The 22063-nt window shown below is 31.8% G+C and overlaps 1 protein-coding gene across 3 annotated transcripts in view; it reads left to right on the top strand.

Annotated features, from left to right (window-relative positions):
• The first annotated feature begins 3852 nt into the window (after positions 1–3852).
• Positions 3853–22063, top strand: part of Shaker (potassium voltage-gated channel protein Shaker) — a 115054-nt gene continuing 96843 nt past the window's right edge. For 2 of the 3 annotated variants that reach the window (XM_083092203.1, XM_083092202.1), the window contains exon 1: positions 3854–4167. In XM_083092203.1, coding sequence (XP_082948329.1) covers positions 3995–4167 — 173 coding nt within the window. In that variant the 5' untranslated portion in view covers positions 3854–3994. Of the gene's footprint in view, positions 4168–22063 lie in introns of all 3 variants that reach the window. The other variant, XM_083092208.1, reaches the window with a different exon arrangement.

A 22063-nucleotide genomic window follows, 5' to 3' on the forward strand; every position in this document is an offset into this window, starting at 1 on the left:
GTAATATAAATTTCTTTAAATTCATAAATATATTTTAACATAAATTTATTTATTTTAAAATTATTTGTTTAGATGATTGTAAAAAAGATATCATTATTAGCATTATAAATGCCATCACATATTAGCTTTAAACCACTCTATTCGCCAACTATACATATACATACAAGGCCATTTTCCCTTCGAGATTGTTACTATATCTCAAAGTCGTGCCGGTCTCGTGCTGCGTCTGGCTTTGGGCCAATAAATGTGCGAAACCGAGAAGGACAGGGGAAAGACAGGAATAGATCGAAGGGAAGAAATGATGTCTCATCAATGAGAGAGCGCGGATCCGTGATGAATATCGTGTGACGTGATTTTTTCACGGCTGTGTGCAGCAGAATGCGACTTAACAACGCGACGTTATCGCGTTACGCCGGTTGATAGATCCCTCGGCCGATGAGGGCTGATCTAAGCAAGGGCGATGGGTTTTACGGCTACGCGCGTTGTGGAAACGAACGAAAGTGCAGTGTTTGCGATATTTCTCGGGCTGCGAACGCCGTCGTCGGATACACCTGCAGGGGTGCATTGATCCGGCGGTGAGGTGAGAAAAGGGGAGGCGAAGGAGGAGGAGAGCGACCGTGTCGCGACGGTATCCTGGAATTTGCGCAGGACAATCGTGAAATGCGCACCGTGTCGAATTTATTATCTGATTAAGATTTGGGATTGGTTCTCTCGTTCAAGTTTCACTTTCTCTCTTGTTAAATATTGCCTTGGCTTTGTAATAGTATATGTAACATAGCTTGCGCGATTAATGGAAATATTATCGCGATTTTGACAGATGCGATTCGCGACACACATTTCGCGTATAGGAATATTTAAAATTTCTAAAATAAAAATAGAGAGAGATTGTCATTTTTAATATGTTGACATTGAAAATTTAAATTTAGTGCAATGTAAAATTAATGAAATGCTCTATTAAGAAAAATAAATTGGTTAACTTGATTAAATACGTTTAATATTGGTCATCATTTCTTTAGTTGAAATATTTAAATATTTAAATACTCGTAGTGGACTTAATTACATGGTTGATTTAAACATTTCAAATAAAGAAATGATAGCCAACGCTAAATACATTTAATCAAGTTAACAATTTTTTTCAATGTAAGCATTAAAAATAAAATCATGATTGCTTAAAATCATGCCAACTATATAAATTTAAAATATAATTTATATATACTTTAATAATTATTTATATATACGGAGGATGTTTGCAACACAAGTAAGGTCACGATAAACTTCTACCCTTTAAATCATCGAACATTACTTCCGCATTATAATGATTAATATATTATAATCCTTATATTAAAATTCCCCCACATTTCCCTTTCTCTCTTTTTCTTTCTCTCTCTCTCTCTCTCTCTCTGTGTTTGTATGTGTTGGCTCTCATCGTACAAAGAAGCTTACCACCTCAGACGCGAAAGTTTGCCACAGCCACGTCCTCGGTTGGCGAGCTGGCGCAAGAAATATGTCCAGTAACAAAAGGCGTTTATAGTGGCGCACGACTTATCTCTGACGAGAGACCCTCGGCCATTACCACGCCAATTTGCAGATATTTTTAAGGGGATCGATAGTCGACTGTTTGCGGTTCTTATGCATCTGGCACACGCGCGCGTCGGCCAGCATGCAAGCGCCACGGGCACTTTTTAAAATCCTTTTGCTCCCTTTGAAGCGTTCGACTCTTTGAAGCACGCCTCTTTAACTCCTTAGAGCCTATGAAAAATACCGGCACTATCATGCATTAGTGATCGCGTCAGTATGTGCGTGTATACATATGTGTGTGTATGAACTTTTAACAAGTTGATTAGCCATAAATTCCTCCTTATCTGTTTGGAATGGACGTAAAAATCTTTTTAAAATCATTATTAGATGTATTTTTTTTGATAGAAATATGTATCAGTTTACTCTGGACCAATTTTTCACGCTCCTATTAAGACCTACTCATTGCTCCTTTTAATGATACTACTCGTACAATTGATACTCTTTACTGATGAAAATGACATTTCGTTGCTATATAATAGTAATATAAGTAATATAGATATAATTATATCTCGAATAATGTAACTGTGATTATACAAACAACTTGTAAAGTAATCTTGGAGATCGTTCTGCGAATCTTCTTTGCACTAGGACGGTTGGCGCGTGACGTTTTTCGAGAGGTGGAAGTAATTCCATTTTTCCCCTCATTGCGACCGTTTTTTTTTTGTTCCGGCTTAGCTTCGTTCTTCCATGATAGCACCTTTATTAATAGCATAGGAATTAAGTCCCTCCCCCTTGCAGAGTAAATATTTATTTTTTGCACTTTTCCTGCGCCCTTTTAGTAAGCGGTTAATAAGCTCGTTAAGTTAAATTATTTAGAAAAAGTTTACTTGTAGATATATCTTTATGTAATAAGATCTTTTCGTTAAAAATATGTAACGATATCTTTAATTAAAAATTCTAATTTATAGCTGCTGAAGTATTTTGCATGCAATATGTGTTTGCTAAATGATAATCTGAAATGATAATTAATTATCGAAAAAGAAAAGAATTATTTTACACAAATTCAAGCACCATGAATATGTATTAATCAGATTGATTTGAAACACAATACAGCAAAATATTTTTAAGAAATCTCTACGACATTGCTAGTTTTTGTTTAATATTGTGATCTTCTTTTGCATTCGAATAAGACGAAAATCCCGCGAGTAAAGGATAATTAGATTTTTTCGATTCGAGTGTTTTCTTTTTTTGAGATTGTCTCGCTATTTTATATGCGATGTTCCAATTTCACTTTTAAAAATAAAACAAAAGTTAAACCAGTTACTATAATTACCAGTGGCTACAAATACGAAATTAAATTTTTATATCAATTAAAAATTCATTATCAAGAGGAGAGATAATATTTGCACGCGTGCGCACGCTTGTACACATAATCGATAACTTTTAACAATTATAGTTGAAACTAACTGGTTATAACTCGATTAATATTATGGTTTGATTAATATTAAGCAATAATTTGATAATAAAATATAACTATATATAACGATGACAAATAATCATCATTGTCTAAAATCTGTTTAGAAATAAACAAAATTTATGAATTAAATTTATGAATGAAAAATTTTTCAAATAATTATTCATTGGATATTTCATTATGCCAGCCATACGAGATGCATCACTCTATAGTACCCGATCAATTAGATGCTCTCTTTGAAAGAGAACCAATCCAACTTTTCATCAGTGCGCGAAAGATTGTAATCTCTTCCCCCGCAAAATTCCACAAATCTCGATCTATCGCTATCTTACTAACTTCGCCGATCTCCTTCGTTCAGTCGGTGGTTTGACGATTGCCAGACGAAAAGCAAGACAGAAAAAGAGCAACGGAAAGCTCCGAGGGCGACGTCTCGGGCGACGTCGCTGCGAGATCGGGCGTCGAGAAAACGTGAGTGCGAGTGCACGCGAGCTACAGTAGTGTCCAGGTGGGAGTACGGGGGTGCGGGGCCGGCAAAGCCTTGTGACGAAACGAAGGATTAGATGGTGGAGGTGCTCGAGGGCCGGGCTAGGGAGCCTACGGGGCCTACGCGCAGGGCACCTCGCACCTACCCAGGGCCAGTGGAGCTGCAGGTGCGCCGTGTGGGCCCCCGCGAGGACATAAAGGTTGCCTCAGGGGTAGTTCAACTCGAGGCGGACTCGCAGGATCGCGGTACCGAGTCGCGCGTCCCGCTCAGGACGCTCGCCTGTGTCCTGGCGACACAGCGTCCCGAAAAGAGCCAAGGACGTCCCAAGCTCGTCGCGCGAGTCGCACGAAGCGCGAAGAAGAGCGAGGATCTTCCGTCGGAGGAAATCGATCCGACGGTACAGGACGAAGCGGAGAAGGACGTTAGTCCTTCACAAGAAAGGCCGCTCGCGGCTAATTTCGAGAACAAGTCGGAGCCCGAATCGGGCTCCCGTATAAGGAGCGAGGCTGGCGAGCGCAATGTGGCAGAGCGGCGGCATGGGCACCCATGCGGCCAACAACCCGTGGATGAAGCTGATGGGCATCGTCCACAAGGAACGGAGGCATCACGACTCGGGGTCCACCGCCGCCGCTGCCGTTTCCGGGGTGCAGGGTTCAGCGACCACCGGCAGCAACGATCGAACGCTCAATCAGTAAGTATATTGGATCCTAAAGAATTTTCTTGGCATACTCATCGTATACGCGCACGCAGTTCCTACATATTTTACTAATATAAATTATTATAAATGGCTCGAAAGTTTTTTTCATTTAAATGCCCTGATAAAATGTTATTGCGTTTCCTAAAATTAACCGTGGGAAATATTGAAATGGTTTGTCGCTGAAAGTTACCGATGATACTCGTTAGAGTAACAAAGCAAGATTGCAAGATGATTGAAATTCGATGGGGTCGATTTGCCCGTTGAAGGACTGACGAGAGCAAACACGGTGTGTCGCTACGAAAGAAAGGAAGGAGTAGTTGCCTCTCGCGCAGTCGTAGACATCGTTCTCCTTTACGCTCGTTTCCTGTCATTCTCGATCGAGGTACTTGATTGCCGCACAAATTTTTCACAAGTATTCCGGAGTTCCAGAGCACGAAAGGAATGACTTTTAATTTAACGAGTCGATGCTAGATATTGATATTTGCTATGCATAGCAAAGTATCCTTCAAAGTCTATTTCTACACTAAGAAAAGATCTTAATACAAAAAATTTTTACTTTAATAAAAAAATCATTTACTTGAGAGATTCTTATAGCTTATTTATTTATGTTAATAACTTAAATTTTTTAAATTAATTACTATTTATTTAAATATATTTAAAAATTATTAAAAATGTCAGACTCGTGAATATAAAATTAAAAGTATAAATTGGTATAAGTGGCAATGCGAGTCTAGTGTCGAAGTTATTACACCGCTATTTATTGTACAAAAGACAATCATATAAAAAAATACATATAATAAATATACATTTGAGTAAGTTACGAACGTTTCGACCTTATTTTTGGGTCATCTTCAGCGCAAATTTAATTTTATTTCATTACTTAGTTTAAATTTGCGCTGAAGATGACCCAAAAATAGGGTCGAAACGTTCGTAACTTACTCAAATGTATATTTATTATATGTATTTTTTTATATGATTGTCTTTTGTACAATAAATAGCGGTGTAATAACTTCGACACTAGACTCGCATTGCCACTTATACCAATTTATACTTTATATTTAAAAAATTTTGATGTAAAACAAAGATAAATTCTGAGAGAAAAAAAATATATCTTAATATTTTAAACAATATTCGAATTATATATATTTCTTAAAGAAAAAGAAATATAAGCAGAAGGAGAAGTAGAAAAATATATATACTTTATATTATTATAAAAAACAATTAAACAACTTAAAAAAAAGTTATTTCAATATTTTTAAATTGAAGAAATAAAATATTCAAGAAAAAATACTTTTATGTTATTTAAATAAAAGATCATACATATATAATTAATTATATATATTCAGATTCCAAACTTGGCGTGATAAAACCTTATAATCAAATATAGTTGTATCTAAACACATCTATATTAATGTTATATTTTATTTCTTAAAGAGGCAATAGATACAATTTTACCCGCTTGATTCCAAAAAATCACTTTAATATTCCGAATTTCCTGTTGAGATTGCATCGGAAATTAAACTGACAGGAACAAATAGTATATTTTTAATCTTGCAATTAGCCGTGTTTTGCAAAGCTTTATATCTATTTGTAAAAAAAACTTAAAAAATACTGCGTAGCAATGATTGAAAGAATTATAATTTGATAGAATATATAGAGTCAAATACATAGAGAGAGTAATTTTCATATTTTCATATTTAAAAATATTTTCTTTAATTGAAAAATAATTTTATTAATTGTAGTATAATATACATTTATTTAATTCCTCTTTTGTTAAATATTGTAGAAGAAGTGATATATACTTTTCGACTTATTTTTCATCGAGAAATATTGCTATGTACTAATGAGCGGAAATTAACTAACATTATACATATATATATATATATATATATATATATATATATATATATATATATATATATATGTATGTATACTTTATTTTAAATATCATTTTTTATTTTTTTAAAATTATATATTAAATTATGTTATTATAAAACACACATTCTTTACTTGAAGTATGTATATTTATTAATTTTGAAAATATGTATCAAACAATATATAATTTTTAATCAAATATTTTTTCATTTTATAAAGTATTTATTGTTGAATGTATTTATATTTAAAAATATTTATGTTTTTATATTTAAAAAAATTACGTTCTTTCATCTTTAAAAACATTTTGTTTAATACATACATTACATATTTCATAAAAATATGTAAAAACGTTATTTGAACATAGGAATTATAGTAGAATAACGTATAAAATAATCTACTCAGAATAATATACATATTTACTTAAATTTTTTAAATATTTTTGTTACATAGAATAAATAAACTTCAATCAATAATTATTTCAATAATTATCAAGAATAAAGATTTAAAAAAATATATTTATTCCGTTAAAACTTTTTTTCAGTGTATATCTATTTTATTTTACGTGGGAAATTCGTCTATCTTCTAATTTTTGTTCCGTATCTTTCATTATTCCATAAAATCTCTAATATACAGTTTATTGCACAAATTTTGTTACAATTTTATATTTGTAATGTATGTTTATTATTAAATTGTTATGAAGGAGTTATAAATTAAGTTCTTTATCTTTCGCTAAAGCATAATCAGTACGAACTTTGTATGATGATATCAGTAAGACGAAACAAATAGTTATGATGTCGGCAAGAGAAACAGTTTCCATTTCATTGTTATTTCCGTTGTTCTTCTATTGTCGCTTCAGGTGCTCTGGACAACTCTGTCTGTTGTTCACTACTTCACATCTCTCGTCTATTTTCGCGAGTTTCGCCGGTTCTCACTTAGCTTTCGCTGCCTCTTCTTCAAATAGATTCGTTAGTCAAAGCACGTTGGTCGATTTTGCCTTTTGAAATCACGACAACTCCAAATTGTACGGTCCAGATAGACGTAGTTGTTAAGAACATTTTTTATCATATTTTCTTGCAAGTTTGATTAGATTTCTGATCTACGGTTAGAATACAATACATAGTTGATTAGCAAAATTTATTAATTTTATATTAATAATAATATAAATATTTTTAATTTACTTTTTATAAAATTCTATTTATGATAATTTAATAACATTATAATAATTCTATTTATGATAATTTAATAACATTATAATAATTCTATTTATGATAATTTAATAACATTAATTTATAATATATTAATAATATGAGTTTAATATTAATACTAATCGAAATAAAAAATTATATATATATATATATATATATATATATATATATATATAATTTTAAAGTGTGTGTTTACACATAGATATTATTAATTCTATAAATCTCTATATCATTTAAAATATTTTATTGCATACATACATTGTTTTTAATTTAGCACAATTTTTGCTTCATGAATTCTTCGATCTCTTAAATTTCTATTTCTCTTTTTATTTATCTTCATAGTTTAAATCACGAAAAGAATGTGACGACAAGTCTATCGTTTACCGTTTAATTTCAAACTAAATAGACGGCGAAGAAACGATCTTCGTTTTTCCGTCTAAAAAGTCGCTTTCAATGCTGATAAATGTTAGATTCTTCTAGCAGGTGAGCAATTTTATTTTGCGTGGAATTTCAATGATGATGGAAGAGAACGTAAATGTTCTTATGTTCGAAGATTCTCAAAAATATACACGATCGCATTTCAAACAGTTCAATTGCAAATTGTGAAGACAATATGGCGAATCAGTTTCGGGTACTGTGCACACATTTTCATCATTTACATTCGAAGGAAATTAAATTACTCGATTATCGATTGTTGATGACGGTGGCGGTAAATATATTTATCACTTTTTATATCAAACAGCAGAAAAGCCAAAATGTTCCGAAAAAGTATTCAGTAGGAATGACTTACGAAGATCAAATCTTCTTTTAAATCATTGTACATAAATTTTATATAGTAAAAAAAAGACTTTTCTGAAAATTGAAATGATTTTTCTCGTAATTTAATCTAAATAAATTAAAACTGAAATTAATTTTATTGTAATTGCGATCTAACGATCAGTTGGTAGTACGTAATGTAAGCTTCACTTCATCGCGTGTTGATGATTCAAACGTTTGCGTGAGTGGACTCTAGTTACCGCAAAGAAAGCAAAAAAGATCGCAAAAGCGAAATGTGTGCTTCTTTTTCATCGTTTTACGCGAAAATTTGAACGTCATACTGTTATAGAATATCTTCAAAAGTTTTGTAATTTCTCACTTTTATTGATTTCCTTACATAAAAGTCTTAAATTTGCGAGTCTTTAAATCCGATTCTACCAATGGAATTATATATGGAAATATTTTAATATTTTTTTTAGAAATCAAGAAAGGGAAAAGAGAGAGAACGGAAAGATTGCAGAATATGATCATTGATTGCTGCAGATTAACATGATAGATGCCAACCATAGATTCGTCGAAAACGTTCGATGACAGCCGATGAATTTGTCCTGTTTCGCGGCCGGAAATTAAGAGAGGCTGGAAAATCACATTTACCCATCGACGAAAATTGAACGGTGCATCTCCTGTTCCGCATTTGTCTCTCATTAGAACTTGGTGAAAATCTATGCGTTTGTCCATCCTGCCGCGGTTCCAGCGCTGTTTATTACTTTCCCACAAACAATCCCGCGCTTTACGAAATTTACTTTGCTCCAATGTTCATTCATACGCGATCGATGATGAATATTTGTAATATTAATGAAAAAAGTGAATTGGATAGAGTCAAGAGTATGTTAAAATATTATGTCGTTGACCTATAAAAAAGTTGCACCGGGTCGGTCTTTTATAAAAATCAGTGAACCTATAATCACACAATTCTATTTTGATAGTAAACCTCTCGAAACATAAATAAGTCTCGTATATATTGAATTCAAAGATGTTTGTTGAAGTAGTCCAGATTGTAGATTTTTCAAAATGATGAACACACACAAATCTATAGAGATTCCAAGATTGGAATCTTAGACTTTCATGCTCAGCGCAAGCATGAATGTCGATTCAAAATCTGTAAAAGTTCGTATCTGATATTTACTACAATTTTTGTAATAAATAAATTCTGCGATAAATAAATCCTTGATTTTATTATGAAGAATACCTTTTTTCACTGCGACATTTCAAGACTCATCGCTTGCCTTATGGGAGAATTTGTCTTCTCTTCGTGTACTCTTGACATTATTCGTGCGGATTTCTTGAAGCGTTTCTTTTTTAAGCGAATTGTTTTGATATAATGGGTGATTCAAGAGGCAAATGGCAAATTTCTAGATAAGAGCGCGTTTGCATTTGTATTAATGTTTATTCGTATGTTTTTTGAAACTCAATGAAATTCGCTTAAAGCACCCAGTATACATGGCCGGAATAAAACTATAAGTGGGACGCTCAATTGATTAATAATAGCGCGGAATGAGCGAGTCGTTTGCACGGCCGCGTTTCGTTACTATTAATCGCTCTATTATCGCGATCGATATGTCACGAGAAGATATAATAAAAATGACACACACATATATTGTCGTCAATATAACACACACGCAACGAAATCTGAGATAATCGGAACATGCGAAAAATAAGAGAGACAGAGAGAGAAAGGGGAGAAAAAAAAGAAAGAGAAAGGAACAAAATGATATTTTTCTTTTTATAAAATTATAGTGTGTGTAAGATAATTGATACATTTTTTTTCAATATTCTATATGTACAGAGTAAACCATTAAAAATTAGCACCTTTAATATCTTTAAAATTATAGGAGTTAAAAAAAAATCTCGAACAAAGATTGCACGATAGAAAGGGGGCCATCATATGGTAATAACAGTTTTTCTATAATAAAAATCGCTTTGAGAGTGAAGATTGCTTTGTTTTTTTCAAACGGAATATTATATTTTTATAACTATTCTTTGATAGCAGCTATTAAGAATAACAATAATGGTGTGATACAAGGTCAATTCAAGATCATTAAAGATCAGTTAAAAGAAAAAATAATTTAAAAACTTACATTTATAAATGATATTTGAAGTGATGAATGAATATTAATGCAACCGTGAATATTAATGTAATACTGTATTTTAATTGTCGACTATAAGCTACAATATTGTAACTTTCCAACTATACCGATTATTGAAATACAGTAATGTTTGTTATTGAATATCATGCATACAGACGTCGTGATGAATAGTAAACATTGTTTCAAAGACAAGCTCACATGACAAGGTAAATACGATAAGATTAGTATAAATGGATCGATGGATCATGTATTCATTTAAAGAGCAAATTGATGATTCTCATTTACGGAGAATGCTAATGAAATTCAGTGTGAGAGCTTAAGCTTTGTATGCCAAACGATATTTTCACCGTTCTCAACCTTCATTAAACATTCCTAAATGTTTGCAATAAGTTGAGAGAGAGACCGGAAGTTTGGCTGTTCATAAAAGTGACTGTTGAAAGCAAGCAACTAACGAAGAAAATGAAACTTATGTTCTTGTAATCGTAGCTCAAAATCTTTATGTTAAATTGCACGTGAATATGACATTAGTCAGAGCAGCGTACTCTGTATTTTCATCTGCCATAAATTTTATACCTTCTCATGTCAATCTGCATCACAAGCTAAATAACACAAATTTCATACACGCACAAATCAAGTTGAATTAAGCTTAACGTTAGTTTCAAAATAACAATTTATTTTTTTACTTAATATTATTTTTTGATGAAATAACATTTACAAACTGTAGATACGTTTGTAATTTTTATATAACATGTACTTTTGGTTGATAAAAAACCCAGCGACATTTGTTATAACAAATTCGATACCAAAGATAATAATGCAAATTTAATGTAAGATTATTAGCGATAAAATTATCGGCTCTTATTTCATAGAGGAAAATCTAAACGAAGGAATATATATGTACAGTACATTTATATTCGAGGAACATTATCTCCGTTGCTGCAAGATATTCAAATATACGACAAAAAATAACGTGGTATTAGCATAATGGATGTCCAGCACATTTTTCACTAGTTATTAGAAATGATCTGCACGGAAAATTTTAAATCGCATCCGTGTTAATTTTTATTGATTCATCCTGCATAATAATTTCACATTTTTCATTGAAATATGAACCAATGTATGATGATATAAATTACAGCAACAGTAAATAAACACAAACGATTTTATATGATATTAATTTATTTTTATGGACCTCTAATTTTCATACAATCTTGATACCTGAGAGCTCCAGGTTACCTTGCGATATCTTATATCTGTTTATTCGCGCGTCTTATCACGTATGTGAATATAATCACTTCTGTAGCGCAAACTCGCGTACAGATCGGTTTGTAGGATAAGATGCATAGTTACCGATACCTTAAATACCTTCTGGTTTTTACTTATTATCGTGGATAAAAAAAATATAACTGTTATCGTATTACTACGACCATTAATCGAGTATGTAGTATCATACTTGTATCATTATAGCTGGTTTTTTTTCTTTGTTGTGCAAATTTTTCTTCTCCACGTAATAGATGTAATTTATGTGAAAGCACATTTTTCGAGCGACCACCCACCTAATTGTGACAACAGTGTCAACAGCCGTATCTTTTAGCCCATTTACGTGTTTACGAAAGCTTGTCACGTGACATTTCGCAGCAGCGGCTTCTGTCCGTCCCTTTCAGAGATGACATGAGATTGTATAGTGCAATTTCCAGCGCGCTGAGACATAACTCATCCCGACTAGACGACGCTAGGGAAACGTAGATCGCGATTCGAAAGCGAACGCTGATCCACTTACCGACGTGAGAAGTGCCTGTCGCGAATTCTTGTTACATCCGTCATCGAAGGTGAAAGATTCACGACCCGGAGAGGCGCGACGAAGCTTTTCTGAATCTCTGACCGCACACCACCAGGTATCTTGTGTAACAGTATCTAAGCACCTGTTGCAACCCGCGCTCGGGAGAGCGAGATTGCGCTTTCTGGCTTAGCCATCTCCGGATGCATACGCTTTATCGCGCGTATCTATCTTTATTTGCATATTATTTGACGCTAAATACGGATGTGCAAATCTCGCTTTGTAAACCGATATACACATTCGCAAAAATGTACAACATTCGATTCAAAATGAGCGAGCGAGAATAAACATCGATAATTGCAATTTGCTTTTCTGCGTGGATTTAATGTGATAAGCTTGAATGCGTGTGCGATACGCTCGATATATTTAAATGATGTGTCCTCGCATACATTTCCCGGTATAATAGCGCGTGCGTGTAAGAATTTCTATAAATAGGCGCGATACATACCTATACATGCGCGAATGTGGCAGGGAATTTAAATCGCATATCGTAATACTTCGATAATTGACACGGTGAGAGAAACAATACAGATGAGCATCGTCATTTAATCATAATCGATAAAGCGATTTCCCAAAGCGTTCTCTCTTGCAGAAAGTGTGTATCCATTGATTGAAAAATACATAAATACATAAAAAGAAACTGAAGAAATTTATTGTTTTTATATTGGAATTATTATTTATTAAATAAAATCGTTATATAATTGAAAGAAACCGAATGAAATTTCTTGTTTTTATGTTAGAGTCATAATTTATTAAAATCATTAATACAATCATCACGGATGATAACGAATTCGTAAAAGATCGCGCTCGTAAATTTTTCGAAAAGGAGAAGAGCATGAGAAATAGCGAATAAATTCAATCGCGGTGAATTGATGACGTAAGGAGTGAAATACTGGAGAAGATAGACGGTGGACACGCATAGATTTGACTGCGGCCGTGATGACGTTAAGAATAACGAACGAGGCCGAGGGCAAGAGCGAGGCTGCGACCCGACACCGACTCGTAGCAGAGCTTTGTTACTATCATTATGCAGCGTACCTATACAGCATGTCCGGTATAGTGTCTGTACGTAGAATCTTTCTCTCTCTCTTTCTCTCTTTCTACACGGTCGTTCGTGTTTCAGTGGTTCTCAAAAAATAATATGGTATCTGTTATCTGATGCTAGTAATTGCGCGATTACTCGATTTCAAATCATTTCTATGCTGAATATAAATAAGGAAAAAAATGAGAATTAATTGCGAAATCACATTCAAAAAATAAAAAAAAAACAAAAAAATGAATTTATGGGCTTACTTTAAATCAATCCTCTGTTGGTTTTTTTACTTAAAATGTAAGCGTTAATGATTAAATAAAATAAAATGATTAAATACGAAGATCATGTGAGACGATGCTATTAGTCAATTGGTCTTTTCCTCAATAAAAAGTTTAGCACGGTATGTGTAATAATGAGAATTAGGGGGACAAGCGTTCGGGGTTGGATTCCTGGAGAGCCCCTGGTGCAGGGAGAGACCGGGCATAGCGCGCAGCAAACCTCTAACACTACCTTGCGCCGATTCACGGCAATGCGGTACTCCTATCTATGTTTAATAGACTGCATAGGCGGCAGTTGCTGCTGCGTGTCTTCCGTAAACTCTAGGAGCAGCAAAGTGGGAAAAGTGGTTCGGTAGTTTGCCAGAATGTACCAGATTACAAAATTACATTTGTAACATTTCGTTACGGAATCAATCCGAGCAAATGTATTTACTAGCGCGATTTTTTTTCGACGAATGAAACATTGATATTTGGTGGAAGAATTATTGAGAAATTGCATGAAAAAATTATGATGAGATACTCTTGTCTACTCGAAATCAAAATAAAAAAATCAGCTTTTATTTCATCCTTAATTCTCTCGAATCTTCAGATAATTAAAAGAATACATATAAAATTGTCGAGATCAAAAATTCTTTTAGGTTTCAAAAATAATTAAGATCTTTAAATTTTTTTATAGAAACTCATTTATTACTCCACGTGTTTCATAAATCTGTGATTATATGGAGACTACTAAATTTTTCCATTCGTGGACTTCTAACGGATTCAATAACGAAACATTGTATTAAATGTGTATTTCTCGGATGGATCAATCACTTCTTGTTTTTGTTGCAATATTTTCGCGCAATCTTTATTAGATATTTATGTGTATCACAAATTATTTACAATATTATTTATTTCAATGAAGATTTTATTTTAAACAAAATAGTATTTTTTAAATTCAATTCTAGTAATTTATTAGATTAGAGACTCTAAAGTAATGGATCCGTTATTGAGAGAATATAGATTGAAATATAATAATAATAATAACAATAATAATAATAATAATAATATATCTTTTATTATTTGTATTATTTGTATTATTACTTGTGCCGTTAGAATCATTTTTGTCATATTTCAACGTCTCAATCATCTTTAACTGCGCTTTCGCTAAAACGCTTGGGACCAGTGCTATCGCTGCGTTTATTGCATTTCGACATATGTACTCACGTGTATAGGAATCTATTTTTTCCCTGTCACGTGTTCTTTCTCGCTTTTTTTCTCGCTTGAGTTGTAACAATATCATCGATATTTGCGCGAGTGTTTTTCTGCTCGATCGGCCGTCCGAAACGTAGATTTATCCACATGGGATATTTCGCGAGAGGCTATAACTCTATCGATCTTTCTCCTGTCTACCTATGATATAAAACGGTATATCTTATTGCGAGTGCGGAACAAGCTGTCATATTGTGTTCCATTAAGTTATTCGCTAAACGTGAATAGCAAATGTCCCACGTAATGGGCCTATATGTTTTCCACGTGTATACATACATATTAGATTTATGTATACATACAATGTAAATCTGTTATTAGAAACATTCTATATGACTGTGTTTATTACTAGAAATATTTTATACGATTGTAATTTTTTTTTGTAAAATATTGCAAACTGAAAATTTGGAATTTTCAAGTATTTGAAACATTTTTCTGCTATTTTTAATTATCTCCTCTGCTCTTGGCCTTCTTTGTCCAAAATACGTAGAATAGAAAATACGTGCACATTTTAAACATTAAGTTTTACAAGCCTTCTCGGCACAGGACGGGAATGCTTGGATAAATTTCTCGACTGTTTCTTCCGTGTCCTCCTTGCATTCGTTTCTAATTTAAAGTTTCGTGGACTTTTATCTTCCGCACGTTCACATTGTCAGATTGTATATTATTTATGACGAATATATTATTTATGACAATATTTTTTTTAATTTAAAAAATCACAAAAATCATGGCAATATGACAATATATATTAATTCTTTTCTCGAAATTATATTTTCTGAACTTAGCTGTCTGAAAAAGGAAAATTTTCTAATTATTTTATACAATTTTATATCCAAATTGAGCAAGTTAGAAGCAGGACATTATTGCTAAATATATATTATTGCTAACAGTATATTTAGATAAATATCAAGAATTTATTAATATTTCAACTTGAAAAAATTTCTCAATTTTTATTAAAGTGATGCATTTTTCTTTTCAATAAAAAATATTTTTATTTATTTTCCATATTTATATCGATGAGTTAGTAAATGTTGTAGTTAAATGTAATATAAGATTTTTTTATCGTTCACCATAAATGCACACAGTTAAAGTAAATAATATTCGAAAAATTGTTGTATATTTGAATTATTGATCCAATATATCACATTTCTAAAGCCGAACTTTAAATAGTTTGAATGCCAAGCATGCATATGATGGAGAACTATAATAGTAATATTATAATACACACACACACACACACACACACACAATATATAATAGTAATATTATAATACAATAGTAATTTTTTAGGGAAAGCTAATTATAATTTTATCTACGTATTTTAATTTTGAAAATATAAGTGCAAAAAATATTATTTTATACAAAAAGAAACATATAAGCAGAAATATTACTTCGAGTATGTCGATTTGTACTATCCAGTTTCAAGTTTTCACTAAAAAGAAATGTTCTATAAATGGAACAACTATCCTCTACAGTTTGCGAGTGTACATATAGGCGGTACGGATATCTATCTTTTCCTGTAATAAAGAGGAGGGTTGAAGATATGTTTCAAGGATCGATAGTCGTCCTTTTCGATGGCCTTTTTGAGAAAATTGCCGAATTATGCTACTTCGAAAAATTTCTAAAAATGAGCCATGAAATCTCCCATCAATTGCTCTCAAAATTCATACATATGAAATCTTTTTCCGCAGAACAAATCTCGATGTGGGTTATTAAGTTAAGAGAACGACTTTTCCAACTTGTTTGTAAATGAAATTAAAGTTTAAAAACTGCTGTTGGATATCATACAATCTACTCTTAAATTAAATTTATAATTTTTCTTTGCGATACCGATACTTTTCGTAAACATTTCGTATGCATGTCTATCTCGTCGAACGCATTAAAGTAGCCTAATCCGTACCGCGCGGTGCATTGCGTGACGCAACTGCTCGTGAAACAACAAATGATGTATGTACATACATACGCGAACGTATATACACATACAGCCACATGATAAATACGCATATAACAATGTGTGTGGCGTAGTAGAGTCTAGCGTACAGTGGACACTCAATAGCCTTTATATTCTTTCCCGCGGGAAGTAGGCTGTGCATAAAGCGGTGTCGTGGCAAACTAATATTGACGCATCGTCACGGATCGTATAGCATAATCTACCTTGGTTTCAGCGGCCTGAGAATTCCAGCGTGTATAATCAAAGCTATTGTTTTCCTGTTAATAGTAGCGAAAAAAATGGAGAATAGTGAACGTTCAGCATTCTTTAAAAAAAATTGTTTAAATAAATAATCGATGATGATTAATTATGACAAAATAATTATAAGATGAATAAATGTAGTTATAATATCTGGTAAAATGTGTCATCATCTGAAAGAAATCTTTTAATATAAAATTAATAATAAAGTGCCAAATAAATAATTATAGAAATTATAGTGACTCGGAATCGTACTAGTTTAACGAAACGTTAGATATTCTTTAGAACGTACATTCTTTTTGTCCTCTCTTGGCTCTTGAAGGTACTTGAAAGGGTTATCTACGAGGCATCCTTGTGGCATGAGAAACTAAGGCTTTCGATTAACCTGCCCTCGCAGGCCCCGGAACGGAAATCTCCGCTGACATTTCCGAATGCGGTCACTTAAGTTCCTCGGTCGCGAGACTTAAGAGGTCGGGAAGGAACTGGGCGAGGTTAATCCAATTACCCCTCTCGCCCATTCTTCGGTTCTCCACCCTCGCGGGCATCAGGAAGCAGCTTGCCAAATCGGTCGACTCTGAAGAGACGCGAGTTATAACGTGCCACGTGTTGCTACGCTCGCGTGTAATATTATTACGGATTTTCCCGGCGATTACTCATCAGAATCAGGGAAAATAAAAGCCGCATAACGTTAATTGTCTGCTACGTGAGTCGTCTAATTAATACTGAGTTCGAAGTAGAAATGGATTGTAGATGTGAAGTCGTTATTCTTTCCGCTGGAGAGTACAATAGAAACGATTTTTTGTAATGCTTGGAATAATAAGTATACGTTTAAATTTTCAAGAAAGAGAGAAGAACGGCAACAACACGGTATATCTTGTAAGCTAAAAAGAATGGACCTGATATAACAGCAATCTTGCAATCTTCATCCATCACCTCACATCTGTAATTAAAGTTAGAAGTTGAAAGACGAGCGGATATATTTTTTATGCTGTAATAAATTCTTGACAATTTAACTAGGTGTAGGTTGTTGTTATAAAATTTTCGGTGCAATTAAGGATGTCACTAAGAAAAAACTAGGTATGGAGAAAAAGGAAAAGAAACAACGAGAACGTATTAATCGTTTCTAAAGAATTAATTACCTTTCTTATTTATAGGATACTTTTTATATAGGAAATATCTTACAGATTTTTTATTTGTTCGTAGTAGTCCTTTCTTAGCGAAAATTTGATGAGCGAACTTTTATATTTTGTTTCAAGTTCAAATATATTGGAGAATTATGTTAATGAGAATTATTATTATATTTTGATATTAATAATATAAATAGATTTTATATATTTATAATATATTTATGATACATATTTTAGCTATTGAAATACGTTCACTTCAGTCACATTAATATTTATAATGCATTTTTTTATTATTAAATAAAGGAATCGAATATTTAACGAGGGATATAACGAGATTTATTAAAGACGCGGAAGCATAAATGTTTTATTAGTTCCTTTGTTTGTCTCAAAATGGTAATTGTCACCGGGTCTGTGCATTTTATTATATGGGCGCTCGTTAACCTTTCCACCGGATAACCGTTGAAATGACTAAAAACATCGGTTTTATGTCTGTTGAAATTTTTATCTTTTCCATTGGAGTCGCGAGCTCCACATTCTAGAAAGTGTTCAAAATTGAGGCATTACAGTAATATTTTGGAACTAATCGATCCATATAAAATATTGAAACATACATGCACGCGCGTCACATATATATAAGTGAGGCTCAGATGCCAAATGGCACGAGAAAAATAGAAATTTGATAAATAAAGACTTTTGTATTTTCGCTCTACTATAAGTATATATAAAAATGATTTAACTATTCAATCAGATTGACATTGAAAACAGATGATTCAGTATAATTATACTTGATTGATGATAAATCACATTATCTGTATCTCAAATCAGCTAAACTCGAAATCAAGTTTAAGTGGACTTGTATCACTTGACATCTGAATCATATATATAATATGTATTTATATGTGTATGTATATATGTATCTCAAATATTTTTATTTATAATTATTTATAAAAGTCTTTATTCAAATTTATATTTTATACATATTTTATGTATTCATTTTTATATATATTCTATGGCACAATTTCAAGTGAAGACGCTTCCGAGATTTACTTCCAAAGATTATTTTTAATGTTTTAATGAAAATTATATGATTTTTTTTTATGTATATTAATTTTTCTAGTCATTTATATAAAAATATTAAGATAGAATTATGAAAAAAATCAATAATTTACGAACTATATTCATAATTTTTTGACATATTGTGATATAAAATGTGAAATACCATGTAAAGTACTCACTGAAACATTTGTTACATTTTTACTAAAATATTTGTTACAGGATAATAAATGACGAATTGATGATTTTATCTTTGTACAAATGCAACATTGCACAGGATAATTACATATCTTTTTTTAAAGACAACTATATATATATTCTTCATAATTCAAAAGTATAATTGAAAAATAAGCACAAAATATTAAATATATAATATAATTATACGTATATATATGATGCATATGTAGAAACAATAATAAATTATTTGCTTTTAGTGGAAATGAGAATTAGCTTCGCTGCATACTTTGCTATATGTACATGTTATTGTAGCTTATAACGTATAAAATAAAATGTATAAAAAGAAGTTTAGCAAATATATTTAATTATAGTAGAATATATTTAATAATACTCTACATTTGTGTTCATTAAAATACATAAAAAATACTATTACATATAAATTAGTATATGTTATTACAAATATATTTCGAATGATTTCTTGCATACATAATGAAGTTCATCAACATCGGATATAATATGAAAAGAATAAAAAGGAGAAAGTGAAAGAGAGAAAGAGAGAAGGAAACGAGGGAAAAAAATACGGGGGAAGATAGTTGTGAATATCTTCTTGTTAGAATAGATACAGGATCTTCACACATAGCGGACACAATTTGCCGCAGTGAAAAAGTTTTGCCACTTGATGGATGAATAAAAAGTTCGTGAAAAGTTAGGGAAGGGACGAACGGCGACGCGATGCAAGAAAATGAAGTTAAAATTAAAAAATCGTTTTGCGGTTTGAATCATTGCCATTTTGTAGGTATAAATCGACCGAATTTGGCAATTTTTCTTGCCTCTTGGAATTGGCACCGTTTCAATATACATGATTAATTCTCTATTGTATTCAATGTTACATGCGCGTTCTGGCTGATCAAAAGTTGGCATTCACTGCACTTTTTGCTACTATTTAAATAAATTAAAGAAGTTTAAATAAAAATTAATAGCATTCAAGAAGATTAAGTACATACATATGTGCGTTCGTGTAATATATAAAATACATAGAGAAAATTAATATCATTCAATTAATGTAATTCATAAAAATTAATGACATTCAAGAAGATTAAGTAACATATACATGTATATATGTGTGTCCGTATAATAATATATAAAATACATAGAAAAAATTTTACAATACAAATTACATAAAAAGTACAATATCTCTTTTACAATATTTATCATAAAGCTGGAATATAACGAGAGATATTTAAAATATTTATTATACTAAATATTTATTATACTAAAAATTGCAAATTTAGTGATTATGCATTAAAATAATCGAATAATTATAATAACCTTTGTAAAATATAATATTATTGAGTATATGATATTATTATAATATCTACTACATATACTATTATTGAGTAAAAATATATTGTGATACTTCTCTTGTATATTAGTGTGTTTTACACAAATTGTATTATAATTCTTACTATAATATATATTTATTCCATGTATAGAATAATATTATTAATGGAATAGAGGATATCACAATATTTTAACATTTAAATATTTAAAATATTTTAAAATATTTTACATTTAAAATATTTTAACATTAGTGGACCATTAAAATTTATGAAAAGATAAATATAAAATAGGAATAAGTGAAGCATGTAAAGAGAATTTATCTGATCGAGTTAATAAGATTGCTTATACCAGATTGCTATTAATTAACTCGATTTTTAATCGAGTTTGGTATAGTGATCGTTCCCATTGATAATCACTTAACGTATTTAATGAATTGCCGAATCAGAGCAATAGATTTTAATGACGATTCTAAGTACACGAAGTATACTTACAAAATGCTTGTCTGTATTTCTACTAGACGTTCCCACTGAAATTTATTGTAATTCCGGCAAATTGATTGTAATTATTAAAATTGTGAAAGTTCTGATAAATGAAAGAACCATTAGCTTAACGCAAAGGGAGACAATAAATGAAATAAAGAAAAGAGCGTAGAAGACATCTTTAGAAATATTCTTGGATATTATAATAAAGAAAGAGAACTTTCAAAGAAATATAATAATATAATATATTTAGGTATATATTATATTATTAGGTATATGTTACATATATATCATTTTAAATATCATATATATAATATTTAAAATGATATGTAACATTATTTGAAACGAATGCGATTATAAGTAGATTTCTCGAAATTTTGAGATTTCTTTAAGCGGAAAGTTTGCGAGGTTTCCGCAGGCTGGTCGATATGTGATCGCGTGTATAAAATTTCCGACGGAGATCGAGCTCGAATGATCGACACGGCATGCTTGCAATCAACGTGTCGTGATGATTTGCATGATACACGACATGATGCGATGATAACACTTCGATCCTTAAAAAAAATGTGTTTTCCCATCACATTACACATTTTTAAATTTAAAAGTAATATTAAGCTATTCTTTCGAAAAATCAGTTGTTACAATTATAATAAATTCAGATATCAAAATAGATTTATTAAAAACTTAAAAGATTTCAAGAATTGTTTACATAATCATCGATTTTATCGTAGAAATACAATTTGTAAAGATAAATTATAGAGATGACTCATTAGAAGAGTTAGTAAGTCGCGCTTTGATTGTTACTGTAACTTTGTAGCGCCACTTGGGTATTATCATCTTATTGTCTCCATCATCGTCGACGTCGTCTCCGCTATCATCGTCACAAGTAGTCCCTGAGGGAAGTTCGCTTCTGTTAACTCGATTTCGTCGTGCATGCCGCATGCGATGTACAGCTGCGTCGGGTCTACTAATGGATAGCTATGGTCTGAGATCTCTCCGCAATTTTCAAACAAATCGAATATAAATGAATCAGATAGACTCTTTCGAGAGCAACATCAATAGCGTTCTTAAAGCGTAGTAATATCAATGTTAGTTTCAGTAAACTAGATAGATATCGATCTGTTGAACGATTGAATGACAGCCAAT

This window comes from Camponotus vicinus, unplaced genomic scaffold (assembly GCF_025532165.1).
Source record: "Camponotus vicinus isolate PSW18456_S1 unplaced genomic scaffold, iyCamVici1.0 SCAF_2, whole genome shotgun sequence".
Lineage (NCBI taxonomy): Eukaryota > Metazoa > Arthropoda > Insecta > Hymenoptera > Formicidae > Camponotus > Camponotus vicinus.